This window comes from Gymnoscopelus braueri (assembly GCF_963280865.1).
Source record: "Gymnoscopelus braueri genome assembly, chromosome: 12".
Taxonomy (NCBI): domain Eukaryota; kingdom Metazoa; phylum Chordata; class Actinopteri; order Myctophiformes; family Myctophidae; genus Gymnoscopelus; species Gymnoscopelus braueri.
In genome coordinates this window covers 27840393-27866204 of record NC_137614.1, presented here as the reverse complement: position 1 = coordinate 27866204, position 25812 = coordinate 27840393, and the positions used below count along the sequence as shown (strand labels likewise).

The 25812-nt window shown below is 42.1% G+C and overlaps 1 protein-coding gene across 1 annotated transcript in view; it reads right to left on the bottom strand.

The window, feature by feature from the left end:
- spryd3 (SPRY domain containing 3) overlaps positions 1-25812 on the bottom strand; it is a 57656-nt gene that overhangs the window by 14077 nt on the left and 17767 nt on the right. The window contains exons 7-8 of the mRNA XM_080444215.1: positions 16853-17002; positions 6081-6138 (exon numbers count right to left, since the gene is read on the bottom strand). Of these exons, the coding sequence (XP_080300341.1) occupies positions 6081-6138; positions 16853-17002 (208 nt within the window). The remainder of the gene's footprint in view (positions 1-6080; positions 6139-16852; positions 17003-25812) is intronic.

The window sequence follows — 25812 nt, the reverse complement described above, 5'->3', positions numbered from 1 at the left end:
AAAGGGACTAGACATATTCAATAGAATAGGGTAAATGGTAAATGGTGCATTTATATAGCGCTTTTATCCAAAGCGCTTTACATAGATTGTGCATTACATTCACCCAGTCACACACACATTCATACACCGATGGCGGAGGAAACCATGCAAGGCACCAAGCTGCTCATCGGGAGCAATTAGGGGTTCAGCGTTTTGCTCAAGGACACTTCGACAGTAACTCTTCTGGGGGAGCCTGGGATCGAACTGGAAACCTCACGGCTTCCATCCGGCCGCTCTACAGGCCACTACCCCTGAGCCACTGCCGCCCCATAGAATAGGGTATGACACAATAATGTTTAGCAGCCTAAATTTCAATGTCAGCATCCTCTATTGGTGCAGTGCATGTATTCAAAACATCCAATAAAAGTCTAAATAGTGAATGGTAGATAAAATCCTCTGTTATTAGTGAGCATGAATGTGTTAGCTTAGCGTCATGTCCCCCTCCACTCCCCCTTTTTTCAACAGTTAAGTCCTCTTGGAGGCATGACTTTGAACATACAGTTTGCTATACTGTATGTACAGAACTTGTGCCCTTTACATGTTCTTCCACTTGAGGTAGAGGGGAGCTTCTCTGTACTTCCTAAAAATTGTAGCCAGATTGTGTGATGTCACCAATCATGCAATTAGCCACTTGCTGAAACCTATAAACACTTTGCTTTGAGCAGAAGTGGTGGGTGTGGTGCGATGCCTGAGAATTCGCTTTTTTGAATATTCATGGCTCCAGAATTTCTCAATGAGGGAGAAAGAATAGATGCTTCCATCCGTTTTCTACTTTTCTATAGGGTACAACCATTCTCTGGTGGATAGACCAGACCCTCCCCCACCCCCAGACATGCTTCGTTTACATCCACGTGCACGTCATGGCTCCCGTGGCGCTCCAAAGATCGTCAATATAAGGTAAACAACCCTGGCAGAAGCTAACTAATTAATTAATTAATACCTGGCAGGGAATGTGTTAAAAAGGAGGTTATCTTTGATTTTAGGAGCAAATAGTCATTGATGGAGATGAGGTACAAACTGTGGAGGAATACAAGTACTTGGGTACAACAATCGATTCCAAGCTGACATGGAATTCCAACACAGATGCCATCTATAAGAAAGGTCAGCAGAGGCTGCATTTTATGCGCAGACTGAGACAGTATAACGTGGCGAAAAGTCTAATAGTACTCTTCCATCGATCTTTTGTGGAGAGTGCATTAACTTTTTGTTTTGCTGCCTGGTATGGCTCATTATCATTGGTTGATAAGAACAAACTCATAAAATCCTCAATGTATCCTGCAAGATAGCTGGGGTACAACTTGAGAGTATGACATCAATGTATGAGATCCGGGTACACCCGCTATACAGTCAATAGTAATACAGCCATTTATCATCAGGAGGATGACGATACACAGTACCGATGTTGCAGGATAGGAGCTCTGAGATCATTTGTCCCCACAAGTATAGGACTTCTGAATAAACAGGCCCCATCTCAGTTCTGCGCATAAAATGTGTAATGTGATATGTGATGCCTCTCAAACTATGACCATGGTAGCCTATTAAAATGTTGTCTCTGTAAGAATGGAGTTGTGTAGTATTGTCAATGTATTGTGTGATCTGTCTATGTATTGTGTGATTTTTATGCTTGGCACAAAATGAATTTCCGACGAATAAAGCATGTATCTATCGAACATCTTGCTACCTAATTGAAGCCCGGTCAGCCTGTATTTCTGCGGACTACTAGTTCAGAGCCAAGCAGTTGTCCAATTCTCTCCCAACTTGCTACAAACATTGCTCATGGCTCTGGCTAGGCAACCATCTATTTTTCACCTTCACATGTGTCTCCACTTTTTTTTTGTTCTAAAATGTTTATCCCACGATTTTGTAACCCATTTCTTTCACCCAGTGTCAATTGCCTATGTAATCCTGGGTGCTACTCTCCCTCTGCCAGCCTAGGGAGAGCCCAGAACTGAGCTCATGCCTCCTTCAATGCATGAGGAGATAGCAAGCCGCTTCTTATAACCTGACAGGGGGGAGTTACCCCGGTTGTACGTAGCGCGTGGAAGGAACACGTTATTCCAACCAGTTCCTTTCCCCTCCATCAGGCGCCCTGGCTGACCAGGGGGAGGCAGTATAGAAACCAGGATTACTGCATGTTTTTGTGAGGGTACCTACCCTAAGGGACACGGGGAGAACATGCAAACTACACTTCTAATAATCACAAATGTTTGCCAATTTTCCCCATATTGTATCCTGTAGGCGGCGCGAAACAAAAACGCTCGCCCCAAAACACATTCGCCCCAGGGCAAATCCGGCGGTATTCACCTGGTATTCCTAAACGTGACCTCAGTAAACTATGCCTAACCTAGCCTTATTCCTAAAGGTAATTTAAGTAAAATGGTGCCAAAATCTAACCTTATTCCTAATCTTAACTTCAGTAAAACTATGGCTAACCCTAAATTTATTTCTAACCTTATCCTCAGTAAAACAAATACAAGAATACAAGAACCGCTGGTCCACGAAAAAAAAAGGGGGCGAGCGTGTTTTGGGATGAGTATTCCGGTTACCAACAGTAGCCCTGTCACCCTGGCCGGCAGATCTTTTCACTCTGAGCTGCATAAGTAACGGGAACAGTGGGCCCCTGACAACACTGCCCACCATTTTACTTTTACATTTGATTTCATATGTACATTTCCTTTACAAATGAGGGGCTAAATACATATAATACTTTTCCCCCCTTAACTACAGTACATTTAAGGCCCACATCTTCCTATATTAAAGTTGCCTTAACGATTGACTTGCTTTCATCTTTGTTTTACATTTTCTTTCAACTTTCATTGCAATTATATTGTCTTTTTGTGTTAATGGTACAACAAGATACCAGGGTTGTGGCTCTTTTGGAGCGGGAACTTTTGTGGGGTGGGAGGGGTAACATACACTGTCTTTGTATGCTTTTGTCTTATTGACCTGTATGTGAAAATAGAAAATACCAATAAAGAAACCTTGAACAAAAAAAATTGCCTTAAGGGAGGATGGGGAGGCGGACGAACCACATCGCCAAGCTCATGTCACCATGATCAGCCATAACCTTAAAAGGACTTTCCAATGTAGCTACAGCAAAATATGGACTGTGTTGTCTAACATCAATGTGTCATCATGGCATCAGGCCCTAACGAATCAGTCAGCATACAGTATATGGCCATAAACGGGACAAGGACTGACAGATAGAGATCTCCATACAGTATATGGCCATATCAGTTGGATCACTGGTGCAACTTAGCTGTGAGGGTCGCAAAGCGGTCCGAACCTCTAGTCATATTAAGCATAGCAGTGCATTTGGACATGGAGGGAAATAAATAAATACATAGGGTTTCTGAAAGTAATGCATTGATTGACTTAGACTGTAATAACATTACCCAGTTTGTAAAAGTAATGCGTTATATTACATTGCTACTTGTGAAAGTAATATTATTACCTATTGTTTTACTTAGGTGATTTGTTAAAGCCAACACTGGCGAAGAGGCGCTGCGACCAGTGAAGAAGAGGCCCCGGCCCTGCGGATCTTAAGTAGCTGGATCGGAGCCGGCGCCTCAACCCAAGCATGGGAAGGCAAAAAACCCCATACGCGCAGCGTGGAAAACCACATACATCATTTTAGTCTCTAACAAATAAGATTAATGGGAGCTGTGCTGGGGCGTGCACATTTCTGTGGCATCCAGCACACAGCAGCCAAACCAGGCAGACCGCAGCGCTAGACCTTTGGGACTGGCACGGTGAGACTGCCTGAATGACTGGCCTAGTCCGTCACTCAGCACAGATGCATCATCCACAAGCCCCAGTGGGACACACGGCATCAAGTGTTATTAGTATTAATGTATCCCAGTATAAAATGGGCTCTCGTTGGGGGCAGTGCGGGGATTTAAGAGTATAAACATTAACTCCAAACATGAGCGGAATGCACGGCGGGTACAAGAAAGTCTTATGATAGTCAATTAAAAGGAAGCATATAGAACTTTTGCCTAAAAATGCTTTTTCTCTAATGATAACAAAGATCCTGCACTGCACAGTTTCATGAATATTACATGTTGTGGTGTGTGTATCATTTTAAGGCAAATTCCCTTGTGCAGACCTTAAACAATGTGATCCCTTATAGCAGAGCATGGCAGATAACAGCCAGCTCGCTCACTCAAATCAAACTGACCCTGATTGTGACAGTAGCGCAGCAGATTGGCAGACAAAAACTAGTGTAGTTCGTTCACGATAACAACCACCAAGCTAGCGCCTCCTGCTACCTCACTGTCACAGCAGCTGCATGTGATGATAGGTTATCTCGTAGCACCGATAGCGGCGGGGTGCTGAAGTCTAGAAGAGCAGCCGTGAGGGAGGCATGGCCAGATGCCTTTAGCGATAGGGCCTGTTTGTGATAAACAACTAAGTCTGTGCATGGGAGGCATAGCTTTAACCCATTCAACCCAGGAACGCATACTGTGTCATTTTAGTTTTTTTTTATAGCTGCAACCATTATTTCATACTTCTTTTTAAGCGAACATTTTTTACAAAAAAAATAGCTTCTGGGGATTCTGCAAATGTCTTCTAAATCCTAACAGTTTTTTTTTTTTTTTTTACCTATGTTGCTACAGTATATATCAGTGGTTCCCAAACTTTCTCAGGTCAAGGACCACCCAAAATTATATGTATTTGGCCGTGGACCCCCATCTCAAAATATTTTGTTCCAGGGACCCCCACCAGACGCAAAGATTTGAGTTAAAAGATTTGCACACATCTTCACGATTTTTTCCCAGAAATAGCAGATCTATAAGCTCATAGATCATATGAGCTTGTATATCTGCTATTTTTGAATAGGCAAGAAATCTAAAATGACAGATGCGTTCCAGGTCTTAATGGGTTAACTCGTGTTTTGTTGGGGGGGGGGGGGGGGGGGCTCTGTATTGCTCCCACAGAGAGCGATTGAGATTGAGATTGTTCGAACACTACTGTTGTCTGCTTTATCCCCTGTCTGTGCTGGGCACCTCAAACATCCAGATGAGATGGTGCCCTGAGATGTTGGATTTCTAAAAACAGCAGATAAAGAGTATTCACAGGAAGTTATCTGATCGAAATATGAGTAAACTGTGTCAGGGGGATTTCACATGCTCAACTGAAAATACGAGAAGAGGAAGAGAAATGCAGAGATGACAGACAAATCAACTACATGAACGCTAGTGTCGCTATACTGGGCATTTCATAAATTACATTACATTACAGTCATTTAGCAGACGCTTTTATCCAAAGCGACTTACAATAAGTGTATTCAACATAGGTAGGGAACGAAAACTACTAATCACCAGAAGTCTTTAGTGCATTTTCTGCAAAAACAAGCAACCAAGAGTATACCTAGCGCTAAGGTAAAAGTGCAATATATCAGCTACCTATTTCCTTAAACAGATGAGACAAAATAGCTAAATCAAATGAGCATGAGCTAAAACAAATAAGTGTATCGACTAAACAAGATCCAATAAACAATACAACAATAGAAAACAAGCGTTCGTACAACTAGTTAACAACAAGTAGGTCAGGCAGAGAGGAAGGGTAGTGTTTCCTGAAGAGGTGAGTTTTCAGCCTGCGGCGAAATATGGGCAGTGACTCTGCTGTCCTAACATCAGTGGGAAGTTCATTCCACCACTGTGGGGCCAGAACAGAAAAGAGTCGTGACCGTGTGGATCGGCCAGAAGGACCCTTGAGTGACGAGGCAATCAGTCGCCCCGAGGTGGCAGACCGAAGTGGTCGGGCAGGGGTGTAGGCATCGACCATAGCCCGGAGGTAAGAAGGAGCTGTTCCTTTCACTGCCCTATAGTAAATGTCGAACATTCGGTGAACATTGCAGATCTACAAGTTCATGGCGTGTTGTGAGCTTTCAGATCGGCTATTTTCGGCTGAGTTTTGGTGTAGATGGGGAAAAGGAGTGGGCCAAGTACAGACACCCAGGGGACACCGGTCAATGAAGTATAGGGTTTAAGAGGGATCCAGAGAAAGAGACAGAGACAGAGAGAGAGGGCCCTCACCTGCATGGTAAGCCACTGACCCTCGGCTCCAGCCGGGGTGCCTGTTCTTGGGGTAGTCCTGCACAAGAAATACAAAGAGTTATTCAGATCAATAAATTATTATTTATGTTATTTGACCATCTAAATTTGGGGTAATATTTAATTACAATTTCAAAATATACAATTAAGGAATTTAGCAGACGCTCTTAATCCAGAGCTATTTACAGTAAGCAAGGACAACACAAGGTAATACATCAAATGCATAGAAATAGTAATCTAGGATCATTGGTAAACCAAGAACCTAACCAAAACATCTATAATCTGTACATTGAAACAGTACACACTATAGGATGCCAGGTTTGCACATTTTATTTCACGGTTGCAAACAACTTTTTTTTCCCTACAGCAAAGAAATACATATTCAGCTGTCTACTTGTACTACTGTACTGAAGCACATACTCAGACAAAGTCTGACTCCCACCCTTTCAATGTTTCAGTTTGAGTGAGTGTGTGTGTGTGTGTGTGTGTGTGTGTGTGCGCGCGCGCACGTGTGACGTGTGGGTGTGCACGTGCGCGCGTGTCTCTGCTCGTTCCCAGTACTTCACAATGTGTCTGATCTGTCTTTCTGTCTGTCTACCTTTCACCATGCCAACAGAAATAATCAGTGGGCCAACATTTTGGATAAGATCAGAGCGTGACTCAGAGGTAATTACTAGATATGTTTATCGGCCCTCTCCACTGCACCTCCATTAGCCCAAACACACACTACCAAATAGGAAGAGGAGGAAGTAGTGAAGAGCCATGCCACTGAGTTCTCCTTTCATCTCCATTTATCTCTGTAGGTCACATCACAATTCCACATGGTGTGGAATTGGCGTAACAACCACATTTTGATTGTACAACACAAAAATAAATGTCTTTTGGTTGTCAATTCACAATCAAAGACACCCAATCATACCAACAATAACCAGAGTAAAAAAACAAACACAGGGCCTGCAGTAAGTCACTGCAAAGACAAATATGGATCTTTATCCAAAGAGAAGAACAGGGGTTGATAGACAGCAAAAAAGTGAAAACAAAACAAAGTTGACTTTGTTGACTATTCTTTTCCATAGAGTGGTGGTAATGGTAAAACATTTGCTGGCCTTCTCTCCTAAAATAGAATTATTGAGAAGGATGTTCCAAAACCGAGAGATGATGGAGGTCAGGAGACAGACAGACAGTCAGTTTGACCAGGCCGGCAGGCAGACAGGCAGACAGACAGAATGACAGAGGGGCTCCACAGCATCTGTGGCCAGGACATTGGGGAAACAGCCGCAATCCTGTCTGACAACCCCACTGGGGATGGAGGTACAGGAAATGGAGACGGATAGGGGGTGAAAAGAAAAAGTGAGACGGAGACGGCGAGAGAGAGAGAGAGAGAGAGAGCGACAGAGCGGGACACCGGCAGGGGAAGACAGAGAGACGGGGAGGAATGCAGCTACCGCTCCAAGCCTCCAAACCGTTGATCCGCCAAGTCTGCTCCTCTTTCCCCTCATGTCAACCACAAGCCCGAGGATTCAGTTGGCTGGCCAGCATGGATCTCTGGGGAGGAACAGATGACTTTCTTGGGGGGGGGGGGGGTCCCACCTCTCCTCCACTCCCCACTCCGGGACTCATGGATCAATGATTCACAGGAGGCTCATTTAATCAGTGATTTAGTGGCATATACTTTAACAAGACAATATTAAGAATGGATAAACAACTAAGGGGAGGATTTATAATGCTTTGCGTGAACCACAGACTTGCATCTGAAATATGGATGATACCATGATAAAGCCTCCGTTTTCAGTGCTGTCGTCTCAGTAATTTTGGTGTCCATCATCCTCAGTTCAACAAGTCTACACAGTACATAGTGCACACACTTATCCTTTATCCAAACATGGCATCAGTGTATGAAAAACTAAAGCGGCATTCAAGCCCTTAATCTGAGCAGTCAGTCATACAAAGAAAAGACAACGCTAAGACAGCCTACAACAATATCTCCTAACATGCAGGACTGGGTCCTGCTGGAATTGTTTTAATATAATATAATAACAAAACAGAACATATGACACGATTCGTCATCACTCACTACTGATGCCAGTTCTAAAGCGTTTTTTTTTTTTTTTTTTCAGTACCTTTATTTTGTAGATGACAGACGATTATTTAATGGTACTTGCCTGGCTCTTTTCTGAATATAACTATATAAAAGCAAAGCCAAAGCCAAATATTTGTAGGGTAAAATAACCCAGGTCTGTACACCGCAATACATTTTTGGATGCTTAACAATTAAATATCTTCCTTTTACTTTTTTTTATTTCCCCCCTTTTCTTTATTCTTTGTATTATACATTCTTTCTTGGTATACATATTTAAAAACATTATAAAAACGATGCAGGATAAAAAGTTTAGAAAACTTGCATTGTACAAACCTGCAATAAAGTATATACAGTATAGAAAAAACTTAAATCAATAATTGCTTTTGGGCTGGTATTTATTAGCAATCAATATATGATGCTTTTATGAGCTATAAGCAACAGAAAAAATACTATTTGCAATAGTCAACACTGCAATTAGCATCTTGCTCTTAAATTGATCTATCACCTAAAATCTATCACCTACTACCATTATAATGGGACTAATCATAGGACAAACCTAGACTTTGAGTCAGTACATAATGTTAACCCTGTGGTCCACTTTAACATGAACTTTTGAACCCTTGGTTACTATCCCTGCTGGCCTGTGGAAGCCATTAGTAAAAATGCATGCTGCTTCCAAGAACAACAAACAGTAGCGTTATGAGTCCACAGCAGAGTAGAGCGAGGGCCTGCAATATCAGATCCCCAGCTGCTATATCGCTGTCATCGGAGTAGCCTGCATTTCCACCCTGTGGTAGAGTAAACAACCAGTACTAGAGGAGAGGAGAGGAACCCATGCCCCCCTAGAAGCAGATACACATCATACACTACCGCTATCTCCCTGGTCATCATAGGGCTGTCTAAAAATAACACAAAAACCAGGGATTACCACATACAGTATGTGTGTACAGGAGTGGCTATGGGTAAGGAGCATGAGGGAGAGAAAGTTTGACTGTGTGTGTTTACGTGCAAACTTGTGCCCACACAGCCTCAGTTATAGGGGTTTGTGTAGGGCTGCACTGTATGCCGGCAACTGATGCAGGCCGGTTTGTCTAACCCCATGTCATCAGGTTAAACCCACATGTCAGGATAGAACAGAATGTTCTATCGTTGCGTTTGTGTGTACGGACCTATAGGACACATTTATCACCTACCTGCCTACCTACCTAGGTGCAAAAGCTACCTGAACCCACGCACTATATATACGTTAATATGTACACACATTTTCATGTCAACTTTTTATGTCACAATTTATGTATTTTTGTGGACAAAACCACAGAAATGAAATGAGAGCGTTTCATAATGCTGTTACACTGCCAGGAAAGACTGGAGGCAGAGAGACCGTACTCATACCGCTGATGTTACGTGCACTTTGTGCACAACATAGCCAACTATGCTATGGAGCATTGTTGGTCAGTGTGCACATGTGTATGTGTGTGTATAGGCGCTGTGCACTGGCCAAAAAGGACATCTTGGCACAGACAAGGCTCCTTTGTTCTGTCACAAATAGACCTCGGTAGAATAAACAGGTTCGCCGGCGCTGAAGTCAGAATGGTGCGAAGGAATGCTGCATCATGGGAGGAAGAGGGAGCTTTTTCCCAGGACCCAGGCCCGGGGCAAACCAGGACAGAGGAAACCAGCCATTCCTCATTCTGCTGCGGGTGTGTGCAAATATGGATCAATGAATCTATATGGATGATGCATGTATGGGGGGGGGGGGAAGAGAGAGAGAGAGAGAGAGAGAGAGAGAGAGAGAGAGAGAGAGAGAGAGAGAGAGAGAGAGAGAGAGAGAGAGAGACAGAAAAAAAGAGAGGGAGAGAGAGAGAGCCCGAGCTGGACGTAAGATGAAAAACTGGAATGACAAACTGAGAAAGCATTCATAGACTCAGTAGTGGCTGTTGAGCCGTCTTCATTCCCCATCTCTCCATCTCAACTCTCTCTCTCTCTCTCTCTCTCTCTCACGCTACCTGTCCCCTTCCGCATCATAAACAAATTCTCTGCGTTTCAGACATTCTTTCTCCCCAGTTCTTTCCTCTTTCTTTTATTTTCGCATTACCAATCACTTCCCGGAACGCTCTTATTCTAGGCCTTTTGATCCTCTTCACCATCCCGCCTTTCCTGCCATTTGCTCCCTCCACACCAACCTCGCCACCTTTCTCTACCCTTCTATCAACCCATAATGAGGTCTAGATCGCTCTTTGTCCCACACCCTAGCAACCGACGTGTGTACAGGATGCAAAACAAGCACGCTACCAAGCATATACAGTATGCATGCTGTACGTACGCATACCTAGACTCTTATCTTCAGAGGAAGGAGAGCAAGTAAGAGAGAGCAAGGGGTCACAGGAGGTCTTGCAATTGTGGCGGGTCGAAACAGATCTTAGATTACACTTCATTTCCCCCTTACAGCACATACAGTATATAATATACTTCCTAACACTTCCTAACACTAATTCCCCTGACTCCTCTGCAGGGCAGGGAAACTGGCTGCAGTGACTTGGGGAGGGGGGGGTTTCAAAGATCAGCGATTGCCTGAAACTTTTCGCCAGTAACGCTGAACCAATGTATCTCACAGTATCAGCCAGCCAATAAGTGGACACCCTTCTCAGCCAAATAAAAAGGAATATACCATCAGTTGTTCAGGAAAATTATGTTGAATGGGGGGACATTGTGCCTGCATCAGATTAGATCTCTTTCTCATGCAGAGAAATAAGTAATTGGAAAGTTATTAAATCCTGTCAACACATCAAGTTGTGGATTTAATAAACAATAGACAATTATTTAGTTCCTTGATTATTGCTTTCCTGCAGCTGAATACATTATGATAAAATACCCCATCTGAAGCAAATAAAAACGAGTGACTAAACGACTCAAACATCTCATTCTAATAGACTCTGCACAACATGTCTGTATATAATGCTTCATTTATACCCTATTGTACAACAGTATTGCGTGCCAAAAAATAGCAGCTCTACAAGCTCGCAAAGCATCATCAAATCATCGCAATGCATTATGAGCGGGTAGATCTGCTATTTTGGTCAGAGACACCAAAGTATAAATCAGGCTTAAAGGACGACTTCATCCATTTTCAACATATCTTCATATATACTGTAGGTCCTCACTCCTCACTAATGCTCATTATAATATGGTACCATTTTTGTCTACTCACTCTGTGTCTCAGAGGAGGGCTGTGGACAGTTCAGAAACTCGCCTACCAGTGACATCATCGAGAGGGAATCCAAGCAAAAAAAAACTGCAGGAAACTTTCGATTCCTGGAAAGTTAGCATGCTATAATGGAAAACATTGTTCTCGCGTTAATAAAAATCGAAATAAAAAAATTGAAATCTTGTTGGAAAAGAAAATCTGCCTAACGATGATGTTACTGGTAGGTGGGTTTCTGAACTGTCCACAGCTCTCCTATGAGACACAGACAGAGTAAGAAAAAAAAAAAAGGTATAATTTAATTTATTTATAGGTTGAAAATGGGTGAAGTCGTCCTTTAAGATTCCAGGGTTCCGTTGCTTCAAAGGTGACTGGTTCTAGTCTGTACCCAGCGGTGTGCATCACAGCGCAGTGGAATATGACTGGGCGATGATGCAGCACACACCTGGGTGGTGACTCGTTATCCCTTAGGCCACTGTAAGCTGCTCCATCATGAGAGCAAGAGAGAAGAAAGGAGAAAGGTGGGGTGAATGGAACGAGGTGTATCCATGCCTAATCTGTCCGCTGCCCAGTGTTTCCGAGTTGCGGCAGAGTAGGGCAGATGATTGAGTGTTCAACCAAAAGCAAATAAGGGACAGAGACTGGAAATGCAGGCCATTAATGATGTGCTGTGTGTTTTGTGTTTGGGCCTGCTCTCTGACCGCAGGACGTGAAGCGAAGACGGCCGACATGAAAAAGTTGCGACTGCTGTGGGGTAAACAGTCATTAACCGAGGCCTTCAATTTGCTGCTTTATCACCTCTCCTGGCCTTTGACTTAATGTCTTTATAATGAAACCCAGATGCAGGGAGAGGAGTGGAGGAAAGGAGGGGAGAATTCTGGCTGAAGAGGAGGAAGCAGGAACTGAGTTATCGCCTTTCGACTTCTACCTCGCTGTCTGGTAGCTACGCGTGTGTTAGTGTGTGTACAGTATGTGTGAGTGTGCAATAGAGTATTATAACAACACTATTGGTTGTGATTGTTGGCATTTTAGCCCATCTAGGCTACATTATAACAAAATGTCAACAGTGTATTGTACAGCCTTTGGTTTCCCCCTGCCTGGCCTCGTTAAATCCTTCCTGCCTCCTACCTCCTAAGCCAGTAGTTCTCAAACTTATTTGTGCCAAGGACCCCCAAATTGATATATATTTGGCCACGGACCCCCAGCTGAATTTTTTTTGTGCCAGGGACACCAGAATAGAAGATTTGTTAAAATAAAATCCCAACATTCAAAAATAGATATACAAGCTCGCAGCGTGGCACAAAGTGACGCTTTGTGAGCTTGTAGATTTGATATTTTTGAATAGCCAACATATAAATGGATAAAGTGGTTAAAACGATTGCGATACTACATTAACTACTTTTGCTGGGGACCCCCTGGAACCCCCCCCCCCCCAAGGACCCCACTTTGAGAACCAATGTCCTAATGTACAGTATAGATACGTTCTTGTGTTATCTTATCTCCGTAATTAATAAAAAGTTGGTTCTTACAGTTTGTTGACAGAGAACACAGACAAACCGGTGAGAGTCAAGAAAGCTAACCAGTTACAGGGACAATGTTTAGGAGATGTTTAGTTCAACAATGACAGAGATATGCAACATGGACAGGAATCTATGTTTATGATTTGACACTGTAGCGCAAACTCTCATCACCCCACATACTGTATCCACCAGTCCAAAACTCCCAAGTGTCATAATGTGTCATTTATTAGGCCTGTGTGTCCCCGTTTGTCCCTGCTCTGTACAGCGCCTCAGGGTCCTTGAAAAGCACTGTAGCAGTTTCATCTTTTATTTTTATTATTAAAGGGGGCGGATTTTTGACCCTGGGTGAGATGATGCTGGCGGCTCTCCACAGGCCTTGGCTTTGCCAGTTGCTAATATTTCACATTCACAACACTCTCAAGGCTAAACTTACAGGGTGTCAGGAATTCGCAAATCATGACCCCATATGGTCAGAAAATAGTTTGGGAGCTAGCGCCTCAACTGAAATCAGGTGAAAATGAATGTAAATGGGCTTACTGAGATAACACATCCTATCACCAAACTTGTATTCATCCCTGTCAAACGTTTTCTAAACTCTAGATGTGACGAAACAGATCAAATGTGTCTGTTTCTTTTAGAAATAGTGAAAATAGCTGATCTACAAGTTCACAATGCATATAGAATGGTTATTTTTGCTATTATGATGACAAATCTTTATCAGAAATGTTATTTTAGATGAAGAAATGTATCAAATACCACCGAAGTGGAAAAAGCGGCACTCCAAAATAAAGGATGCAAGACTGTCTCAGATAAACATTCTTATCTATTGGAACGCTTGATGATTCCTCAGAGCTTTTTTTTTAATTTTTTATCTGCTCTGAGGAAGGCTGAGGCCGAAACCGCTTTTTCCACTTTGGTGGTATTGGATTCAAGTTATATTTATAGCTGAGCACCCACTGTCTAAACAAAAAGGCATCCAGAGGAAGCGCACCCGCTTTTTTTCTTACCTATAATAAAAAATGTGTTCTGAGAAATGAGAAAAACTGGCTAATCCAAAAAGATTCACATACTTTCAAGTATGACTGTCCACAGGCACGGACTACCAGGCCCTAAGTGTGGGACCCTGAAATTCCATTCTAAAACTAACACAAGCTGCAACATAGGGGTGGGACGATATGGGTATATCACGATACGATATCTGTGGCGATATTAGGCCCACGATAACGATAATATCACGATATTCGATATATTGCGATATATTGCGATATCACGATATATTGCATGAAATTTCACCAACGATATATCACGATAGTCCTTGTATTCAATTAATAAACACTTAAAATAGCACCAAACTGTTCAAAATCATCATTACACAAATACAGAGTCGGAAAAACAACGTATCACGTCGCCACAGACAAAGTTAAATCCGTTAAAATCGCGCATTCAAGTCTTTGTAAACACACAGGCGATCCGTGTGAGTCGACCAGCGAAGACCGCATCGAAATCCGATCCGCCATCTTGTAGTTACAACGGTTTATGTTAAACAGCATTCCGTTTCCGGTGGTGCTACAATGAAATGTGGCGTATCGAACGAGGCCTACAATGCAATGTGAACCTGTGAGTGAAAAAAAAAAAAAAAAGACCAGTTGACGTAGATCTACGCGACTGGCACGTGGCGGCTTTAAATAGGTTTGTGTAGATCTACGCGATTGGCAGTCAATGTGTTAATATCGATTTTTTCCGGCAGTATATCGATTATTTATCGCGGGAGAAAGTATCGCGATATATCGCGATATCGATATATCGTCCCACCCCTACTGCAACAGAGTATGAGAAGCCATTGGCCAATTAGCAAACCCAATGTTTTTTTTTTATTTGTAACCCCTGCTTCCATTCTTGCCTAAATATATAAAGTAGCTTGGAAAACATATTTTGAATCTCAATGGCACTCCCTGGTAAAATAAAGGCTCACTTAAAGATCTATTCATTTAACCTTGTATCTTTTAATCTAGCACTTATCTTTTATTGTTTTTCTTCTTAACTCATTCACTGCCAGGCTTATTTCAAGCTTGTTGATCCCTGTGCCACAGGCAGGAAAAATGGAAAAATGTTATTTTTTTCTCCGTTTACATTTTAACATTGAAGTGGATGGAGCATTCGTTTTCTCCTAGTTCCTTTGAGATAAAAAAGAAAGAAAGAAAGAAATTGAATACATTTTTTTTTTAGGTGACGTCAAAAGACGTCATTGGCACTAATGGCACACTGAAAACGGCCGTCAAAAGACGTCATTAGCCATTGACTTGTTTGATGTGTTTTTCCGCAATGGCGCAACGTGCCAATGACGTGTTTGACGTTCAGAACCCAAGATATCGTGATCCGAAGATTTGCTGCTCCATTCACTTCTTGGTTAAGTTATTACTTAAAAAGGCTGTATCTCGGCTCTTGTGTACTTTTTTTTTTACTATGTATTTTTGGCCGAGACATGCTATTTTCAAAGGCGCATAAATTCTTTTTTCGCGGAAGCACGTGAAACCTGCTGTGATTAGCAACCATCAGGGGATTGATCATACTGGAGATAAATATTCTGTGACTACTTGAAAAAGGTAAGAAAATCGAAAAATCGCTGGCACAGTACACAATAATTTTTTTATTTAATTGGCATGAGTTAATAAAGTTGGTTCCTTCCTTTTCTTTATGTAAAGCAACTTTGGGTACTTAGAAAAGCACTATATAAATCTGAGCTATTATTATTATTATTATTATGTTATTGTCTGCATGGTATACAAAATAACTTATACGATTGGGGTGGTCTCCCTGCTCTTTTACTGAGACATTTTGATCATACATAGACATAATTTCAGCACTGGCACAGGAGACCCAGGTTCAAATCCGGGGTAGTTTCAGGAAAGTTACATAGTGCAGCTTTAAAATTAATTAAAATAGAAAGGTAAGATAAAACTCATTTGTAATACAGGAAGGCATCCATCATAATATACTAGAATTGATATTATTTGTGATTACCAGAAAATTACACATCTGATAAACTAAGCCCTTTTAACAGAATGCAATATAATTTACAATTATTGTTTACTGTGACTTTGATTATCCATTTGATAAGAACAAACAGTTAAGAGTTAGTTTGCACTACTTCTCTATGTGGCAAAATGCCCATACAGCTGATGCTCATTGACCTAGTTCTGTTACTCACATTGAGGCAATAATATGCTGTTTTTGTGGGGAAAATATATCCACTGCGTATTCAAATAGGCCTCCTTGTATATGATAATGTTAACTTATTAATATCATTATACGATCATGGGGGAGCATTTGCTTTGAGTGCTCCATTGTTCAGGGACCAGTGCCTGAAACAATGCTGTGTATTTGCAAGATCCCCCCCATTGTCGGTATGAGTATACTTTACATCCGTGCAAGCCGAAAAGTTGATTTGTAGTCCACTGCAAAGTCTATGCTTCTCTCCATTTGTATCAGACTCATCTAGTGCTCTAGTTAGCTTTTGTTTCTGTTTCATTCTTCAAAGCAGGTTATTATGGTAATAGTAGCTTGCAAAGCTGCGCTACTAATGTTGAAATGGGAACCGCATGTGCATACTTTGGAAAAAGAGATGAGGGCTCAAATGAGGTGCTAAAATTTCTCTAATTGTTTTTTCCTCTTAGTGGTGTTTCATCTTCCAAAGGAGGCTATTAGATCCAACGAGTACACCCTATATACTGTGGCTAAGCTGCTGGATAATGGGAAAGAAAGTAAAGCTTAATGACTGAGCTGCCACTACTCCTATTAGTACTACCACTATTACTATAACTACTACAGTACTTCCTCCACAGGAAAATGATGTCCAACCCTGACATTATCAGTCAAAAGAAATGCAAAAAAAAAAAGAAAAGTGGCCGTAATGAAAGCCAAACTTTCAGAGTGCTTTTTCTAGAAAGCTCACCCTCCTTGCCAGACCCAGGGCGATGTAGCACTTCTCCCCGGCGTCGACTATCTCCACTTCAAAGTAGTGACAACGGGTGGTGAGTGGCTGTCGAGCCTGGGCCAAACCAACATCCATGATGCTCTTTCCTTTGCCGACATACTCCAGCAGCTGAGGACAGAGAGATGGAGAGGAGGAGGAGGAGAGAGTGAGAATAATGTAGATGGGGGAGAGGGGTTGAAACCTTAACCACTTTCAACTTGGTGTGCCTGGCTTGTCATTATACAGTAGGCAAAAGAAAAAAGGTCTTCCAGAAAACATTTTTTTCAAAAAGAGTCAATCTACATGACGTGTCGTGGTGTTCAGAGTTGAGTCTTAGAATGTATAAACAACCAAAGCCAAATAAAAAATTATATTCCATAGCATGATGGAGTATAAAAAAAGTGTAAATCTGTTATTTTCGGCAAGCGTCGTGCAATGGAGTATAAATGAAGCTTAAGCCAGAAACGAAAGGCATAATGAAATGCAAATGTGGAAAGACAAGCACATGCTATATCCTCAATAATTTTATTTTAAGTATTTGACAGACACAATTACTATTAATTAATGTTAATTAAAATGTAAAGTGCATTTTTTGGGTGATTTCTAGCCCTTTTTCTCCCCAATTTAGTTATCATATGCCAATTGATTCATTCCCACGCAAATGTTTGTGTTGTCACTGCTGTTGTATCCTACTGACTCACATGCCAGTGAGGAACCCCCACCAGGAGGACGAAGAGCCTTCGTCCTACTCCTCCCGCCCAACACTCCCTGCTGACAGGTGCCACCACAGCTCATAGGAATACGGGCAGTGATATCACCCTTCCCGACCCGGCTTCCCTCCCTCGAACACGGGCCAATTGTGTTCGTAATGACGCTCGACAAAGCTGGATGCACCACGGTGGATTCCAACCCTCAACCTCCGGGTTACGTTTTAATTGACTTACTGTGATGAACTGTAACAGTTGCCAAACAACGTCTATGTGTTACCCATATATGGAGATATCGATGGGTATCTCCATATACATATCCATATTGCAAGTGACTTGCCAATTTGTGCCATTCGGCATCTACCTATTTAGGCTGATAATTATCAGCTTGCCTGTTTTTACTGAGGTTATTGCATTGACAGCGCATTGCAAATGTTCAGTCCATATATGGCCATATCTGCGTGTCCACCACAGAAGAGAAAGATGCACAACTTTATATGGTAGATATGGTAGATTCACATTAAAAGTTCTATTAATTAATTCCTCAGATTGTATTGCACATCCAAAATCAAACCATGAGGAGTGACGTTATCTAATGCAGTCAAAATGACACAGACCCGCCCATGGTTACTACAGTAAAAGGATATTCTCTTCATATTGCACAACCATGGAGATAGGAACAACAACTTGAGGCTTAATTGGGTCTTACGCAAAATACAAGCATCCAAACACAAGATGGATTGGCGAATTCAGTTGAGTAGATGGGCCGCTAGGCAACCAAAAGGCCTCTGGGCTCGGGAGTGTTTCCATTCCACATGAGTGCATACACACGTGTGTGTGTGTGTGTGTGTGTGTGTGTGTGTGTGTGTGTGTGTGTGTGTGTGTGTGTGTGTGTGTGTGAAGTAATGGAGAGGGAAACATAAACACACTCAATTTCAAAGGTAAGGATGACAGACAACAAGGTGGGGGTGGACAGAAGGACTTGTGTATTAAGCCTGTGTGTGCAGGTAAATGTGTGGGGGACAGCACCTGGGTGTGCTATGTTCCACAAGCTAAGTAATGTACATGAAGGGCACACCTCTTGGGAATAGCTGTGTAAGGACTACTTCCAAAAGGAAAATCGAGCATCTCAATTAGTTCAACGCCATTTTCATTTCCCCTTTCTGTTATTGCCTGTTGCCTGGTGATCCATCAAAGTGGAACTAATGCTGGTGGGCCTGTCAAAAACATTCAATTCAGCCTTCATGACTGAAGGATGTTAGTTACCATGTTGCTGAAAATAGTATTCCTGTAGTACTGTTGCAGTCGTATATTAGCTCAGAGTTGAACAACAGCTCAGGCTACTTTGAGGAGATCAAACACACAAGAGGCACTAGAAGAGAGCTGTCAAACCCTGCCCACACCAAAGAAAATATAACTAACAAAAGGGACTTTCGTTATAAAGAGGGTTCAGCTTTTGCGGCTGGCAAGTCCCACGGCTCACAAGGGCTCTCTCTCTCTCACCGCCCTTGGCAGGAGTTCAAAGCATTCCGCTCTTATATTCCTTTCTACTGTACCTATACTGCATACATTTTAAGTATTTTGCAACTTAACTGAAGTAGTTTAAGGTCCCATTTGTAATTTCAGCATGGCGCCCCCTCTTGAAATGCTGTCTTACCACCATTGACTTTGTTGACATGAGTTTTGGTGATGCTTTTAGAAAACGCATGGATTGACAGTATCTAAAAGCGCAGTTAAACAGAAGTTTTACACCCGTTTTGAGCCTGTGACATTTAGTGGCTATGTCAACCCCTAATGTTGTTCTGAGGAGGGTGTACATGTCCACGTCTCCTCTGATACATATAGAGTTGCTTCTTTTCATCTGACAGTGAGACGTTTCATCAGGAGGATTAACTCGGGCAGGGGAACACACTATCCCTCCCAGTTGCACTCTCTGCTGAACAGGCACCGTGACCAACCTGTAAAAGTCACAAGCGCAGCGACAGAGAACGCCCTCCTCTACCGGCTTCCCGCCCACAAACACAACCGATTGTGTTTGTTTGAGTGCCCAGCCAAGGCGGAAAAACCACAAACGAATCGAACCCCAGTCTCTACAGCAGCAGGCAGGTACTTTACCCCTGAGCGACCTGAACGCCCCGAGTGAACAGAAAGTTCTAGCAGTTTGTTTTACATCTACAAGTCAAACTCCTCAGGAACATATGTAAACAAACCCATGAATCACATGTCAAATGTATTCGATATTAATGAACAGAAAAAAACTGCACCATATCTTTTATACAATACATGGTGCTGATTTACAGTAATGTCTGGGTTTTGGTTCCCCTCTGAACCATTAAAGGGCAAGACCACTTTGGTAGAGGTTTGGGTTGTGTAATTACCTTGCCATGATGTGACTCCAAAGGTGGACAAGAAATCTAAAATAATTGCACCATTGATTAGAAATTGATAATTAAAAATATGCTCCTCATAGACTTACATTGTACGATAAAACAGCTCTCAAAGTCACTCTTTTAGCACATAAACGAACGCAAACGTTGATTCAGACAATATATAACCTCACAAAACCCAGTACTGTCCACCATTGGAGTTACATCATGGCAAGGTTACACAACCCAAACCTCTACCAAAGTGGTCTTGCCCTTTAAGCTGATCACCCCACAATAAAATTGCAGCTCATGGGGCCAATTCTTTTATTTAGCGAATGCAAAGTCCTTGAGCAGTTGCCTCCTGGTCTGCTGCGTGGAGGGCGACTAGTCCTCCTTTTAGTCTTTGGGCAAGTTTCAATGATGTGTTCCATTGTTTGCTCTTCTCCACAAGCACACAGTGAGCTAGGGCAATTGCCCCATTTGTGAAGGCTGGCCAAGAAGGGGCCATGTCCGGTCCTGAATCTATTAAGGGTTGACCACCGTCTCCTTGGGAGGTTGATGCCAGGGACCTGTTGGGTCGGGTCTGTCACCAGGTGTTTTTTGGGACCTCCTTGGACTCCCATTCCTTTTCCCAAGCTGACTGGACTGGAAGTCAGCTGATGGGGTGTTCTTCCAAAATGGTCGTCGAGATGGAAGTCAAGCAGTGGGCGGGTTGAAGACATCTGCTATGGATTGGTATATGGGGTATATTGTCTTTGACCTTTTGAAGCATCCTTTGAGTAAATGCTACTCGCCGGATATGTGGAGGGGCTATGTTTGATAAGACAAGGAGCCAGGGGAGTGGTGTTGAGCGAATAGTCCTGGTTATCATTCTCATAGTTGCATGATGTGGCCAATGACTTATATCACACAAAATGACCCTGGCAATTCTCTCATGCACACTAACAAAATCACTATATTTGTGCAAAGGAAACATTTCTTAGGAGGCTTGTAACCACAATAATATGTAGCTTTAAGTCTACCGTCTCTGATTTGCTGTGAATCAGGCTCAGTATACATGTGACAGGTCGGGGAAAGGGGGGCATAGACACTTCAGGGTCATTTATCCTTTTTTTAAATTTACAGTAGCAAATTATTTGTTACCCCTTTTTCTCCCCAATTTAGTCATTATGCCAAATAATTCCTTCCCACACTGTATGTGTTGTCACTGCTACTGTACCCTACTGGCTCACCTGCCAGTGAGGAGCACCCACCGAGAGGACACAGCACCTCCATCCCATTCCTACCGCCCAAGACTCCCTGCTGACGGGTGCTGCCCCAGCCTGTAGGATTGCGTGCAGTGACAAATATCACCCTCCCCACCTGGCTTTCCTCCACCAAACACGGGTCAATTGTGTTCGTATAGATGCTCCAAAGCCAGATTCACCACAGTGAATTCGAACCCCTAGACTGCGTGATGGTGGGCAGGTACTTTGCCACTGCGCCACTCAAGCGCCCAGGGCCATTTATACTTTAACCCATTAAGACCTGAGGCGATTCTTAAAAAGAAATCTAAATCCTAACAATTTTTGGAAAAGTCAAAAAAATATTTTTTCACGATTTTTCAAAAATAGCAGATCATAACACACCACACTGCAATTCTTTGGGAGCTTGTAGATCTGCTATTTTTGGTGTGCAACATCGGCCCGCAACCGGGCTTTACATATGCAGAAATAGACACTATGCCCTTGCTGAGACAATCTCAGAGGGAAGCCGCACATGGAAACTAAATATAACTGACACATTTGACCTGGTTGTTTATTTACGGACAGAAGACAGAGGTCAGTAATGGTTCACAAAACGCACATTCATTTTGGTACCTCAGTTTTAGGGGATCTAATCATTCCATTTTAGGCACAGCAATGAAAAATCCAATCCTGATGTTAAATTACCCAAGCTTAGCCATCATAAGGTTACGATAATGTGAATGGATACTGAGCACTTGCAGAGAGAATGCGATTGAGTTGGTAAAATTAAGTTAAAAATAAAATTTACTTGGTTTACTTGGTAGTATTTAACTCATATAGTGCCAATGACGTCTTTTGACGGCCGTTTTCAGTGCGCCATTAGTGCCAATGACGTCTTTTGACGTCACCTAAAAAAAAAAATAATAATTTTTTTTTTTTTTTTTGGTTTTTTTTTTTCCTTGGAAATCTCAAAGGAACTAGGAGAAAACGATTTTCAAAAAGTTAATTCTCCATCCACTTCAATGTTAAAATGTAAACGGAGAATTTTTTTTCTCCGTTTGATCCATAATGCCTTTGGCATATGGATCAACAAGCTTGAAATAAGCCTGGCAGTGAATGAGTTAAGTATATGACATGAATCACAAAGTAATGTCAACTCCTGTTTGCAAAACTTAAAAACAGAGTTTTGCCAACATCAAAGCATCATTTTAGACAGAGAATACAGGAATAAAGCGGTTTTAAAAAATCTCCTGACACAGCACTCATTCCTTTCCATACAGTCACAGAATACTTTATGGTGATTGAGGGGACATTTCTGAATTAGTAGGCTAGCAACAGAGGCTACCGCTAATTAGCCGAGCTACTAGGTGCCAAGCCATTTATAAGCAGTTGACCTATTAAGCCAAGTAATATTACAGCTTGCACAAATACTATTCTACAATGGACAGAGTTCACCCAAGAAAATGTCACCAAGTACAAAAAAGAATCTGTCCAATGTCATAATTGCAAATAGATGTCTCTCAAAGCAAAGGCTCAAATACTTCTCACAATATTGTTTTAATTTTACATCTCTAGGCTGGTATAATGTGTAAATATACTTTAATTGGCTAAAGAGACTCATTCTGAAGTTCCAGTTTAGTTTACCATTTAAGAGTTATTTATACTTATATATAAATTCAGAATGATAGTACTACATTGAGTGTCTTCAACTTCTACATCTATCAATCATTTGTTAAATTCTGTCCTTTTTTTGTATCGTCTGGTCTCCTCAACCACTCCAATGTTCATGCCTGGGGAATGGATGAGCGTTCAGTCACACCCTTTTTTGCCTCAACTCTGCTGAGTAACGGAGAGGCCAAGAGAAGACGGGAAGGGAGAGGGAAAGAGACGCAAGACATAGCCTTGAGCGAAGCATGCTTGACTGAGAAGAACGCTGACAGAACCACCCCCACCGCCTCTACCTCTCCCTCACCGTGAGTGGTGAGTGGTGGCGTCGGTGGTGTGCAAGGCCATGTTTTGTTGACCTGCTGCCTGGGAAACAGGTGAAACGCCCATATAGTGGTCCTTCCAGTTTCCTGTCACACCTAATGGGGGAACTTTACGCAAGGTGAAACTGATATGAAGGTACCTCTTCTTTAACCCATTCAAACCCGGGAAAGCATCTCTGTCATTTTAAGATTTCTTTGGATTATAAAAAAAAAATAGCAGATATACGAGCTCATAGCTCATATGAGCTTGTAGATCTGCAAAAAAATATTTATCATGAAAATTCGTGCAAATCTTTGTATATATATATTTTTTTAAAGCAAACATTTGTAACTTTTTCATTTCAAGGACCTCCAAAATTACCTCCAAATGTATTTGGCCGCCGACCCCCCCCCCCCCCCCATCTCAAAATATTTAGTTCCATGAACCCCCGGAGGCAAAGATTTGAGTTTGCTTAAAAAATATAACCCCAATATATTTGCAAAAACAAATCAAGTTTTTTTTATTTTATTGCAGATCTACAAGCTTGTAGCGTGGCACTTGGTGCCGCTCTATGAGCTTGTAGATCTGCTATTTTTGAATAGCCAAAGAATGACAGATGTGTTCCCGGATTGATCCAGGCATCCCTATTCTGAGCAAGTCACTATATATTTTCAAACGTTTTCAAACAGTTTACCAGTTTACAGTTATTTTCAAAAATAGATCTATAAGCTCTGAGCTTGTAGATCAGCTATATTCGCTATTCGTCATACAGGGATGTATATAGGGCTTCAGTGGTTAAGGCAAGACAAAGCCCTGACCCAGTTGGACATAGTGTAATATAAATGCTGAAAATGTACTACAGTGGAAAGGACAATTATATAATTGATTTCCATTGTCATGTCTGTGGGATGTCCTAGTATGAACTTCTACTGCTTGAGTCTACTGCATAATTCCTTTAAGCACTCTACTTTTCCTGTATATTTGAGGGATCACGAACACAAAAAATAGGAATCTGAGCCCAAAGTGGCACCATAACTTGGAAAAGGTATTAGCTACCCTTGGCCTGAAAAGAGGGGGCTCTGGTTCCCTGCTACATTTCATTGTTCAGCTGAGTTGGATGCCTTTCAGTTGCTAAAGTTGACCTGTCCATCAATCACATTTGCACATCAGGCAACCCAGATGATGAAGATCTTCATTGGCCGAAATAAAACCATTCAGTGCCAGGATTGGTTACAGTCATTGCTGCTTTTGTATCGGCCCAACAGCTCGGAGGTGACGTTGGCACTCCATGCATCTGCAAAATGCAGCATCCAAATCCATGTCAGTGTCTTTTTTAACAATGTAAACACAACATTTCTTCTTTCCTTCAAAGCAAAACTGCTAAACTGCAAGCCACCACTTTAGAGACTTTAAAGATATTCCAAGCACTCCAGAAATGAATAGAACAATAAACTAAATTCTGATGCACGCTGCTTTGGTAATATCTCAAACATGCTGGCGGGGCACTCGGTGCGAGTGTGTCTGTGTGTTTTTAAAAGAACTACACCCAAACAAATTAATCACTCACAACAAGACTTAAACATCTGTCTAGTGTAGGCATGTACATGGCATGTGATACGGCATGCTCCTGTTGGGAGATCGACCTTATTTAAACTGGGCTGTGGTGTTCAAAAAACACACTAAGCTCCACAATAATGTAGGAAATCAAAACACAGCCTGTCATTACTGCAGTACTGACACAGATAGTTAGCGGGGTGAAGTTAGGTGAGCGAATATTTACTGTTGGAAGAAAAGCTGATTATTAGCCTCGATGTATGCGGCATGTCTTAAGGGTACTTCACCACCCCCAAGCCAACAACACTGTATTTAAAATATTGTGGGAGCATGAATGACTACTTCTTTGTTCTGAGAGTGATTACAAATGCCATGACTGTAACAGTTTTTTATGTTGTTATTACACACTGTAGCGGCAAAACGACATTTCCCAAAACAATGCATAACCTAAGACAATAGATGTAAGCAGTCACTCTGTAGCCTTTAATCAACCAATTGTCCCCCGTGCTTTCCTTTGAAACCTTTGGAAAGCCAGCCACTCACAGCAGTGGCCTCCTCTGACACCTCATCACTCACTGGCCATGTGGAGTATTTCACCACCTTTTAATACACTCCATTTTATTATCACCGCTACCACTGCTGGGAGGATGTTGCCCAACCAGACTTGTGGCTCCAATGCCAGCACCTACTGCCATCACCACTGATTTCTTTGGACAGGTTACATAGTCGTAAAAAGGAAAGTTTTACAGAGAGGTTGTCACTGCTGGAAAAGCCCTAACGTTATTCTTGGGAAACACCAATGCAGTACCAGAGAGGAGATGCCATGAAAAGATGGCAAGGCAAGCATACATATCAATAAAGAATTCACAGTTTAGTGTCCTTCATGGGCCAAAGTGTTGCATGTTTACTCTGGTTTAAACAAGTGCACTATTCACAGGATGAGGAAGGTGTTATTTATATCCTAGTCTCCAGGAAGGTCCAGGAAGTTCTTGTCGTGAAATTCTGGATCAATCAGTAATTGATGAGGCAATAGGAGTCAAGACAATATTCTAGGCGGTGATGGCTATGCTATAATGTACATGATATCAGCGGTAGAAGCACAATAACACTCAGGTCGG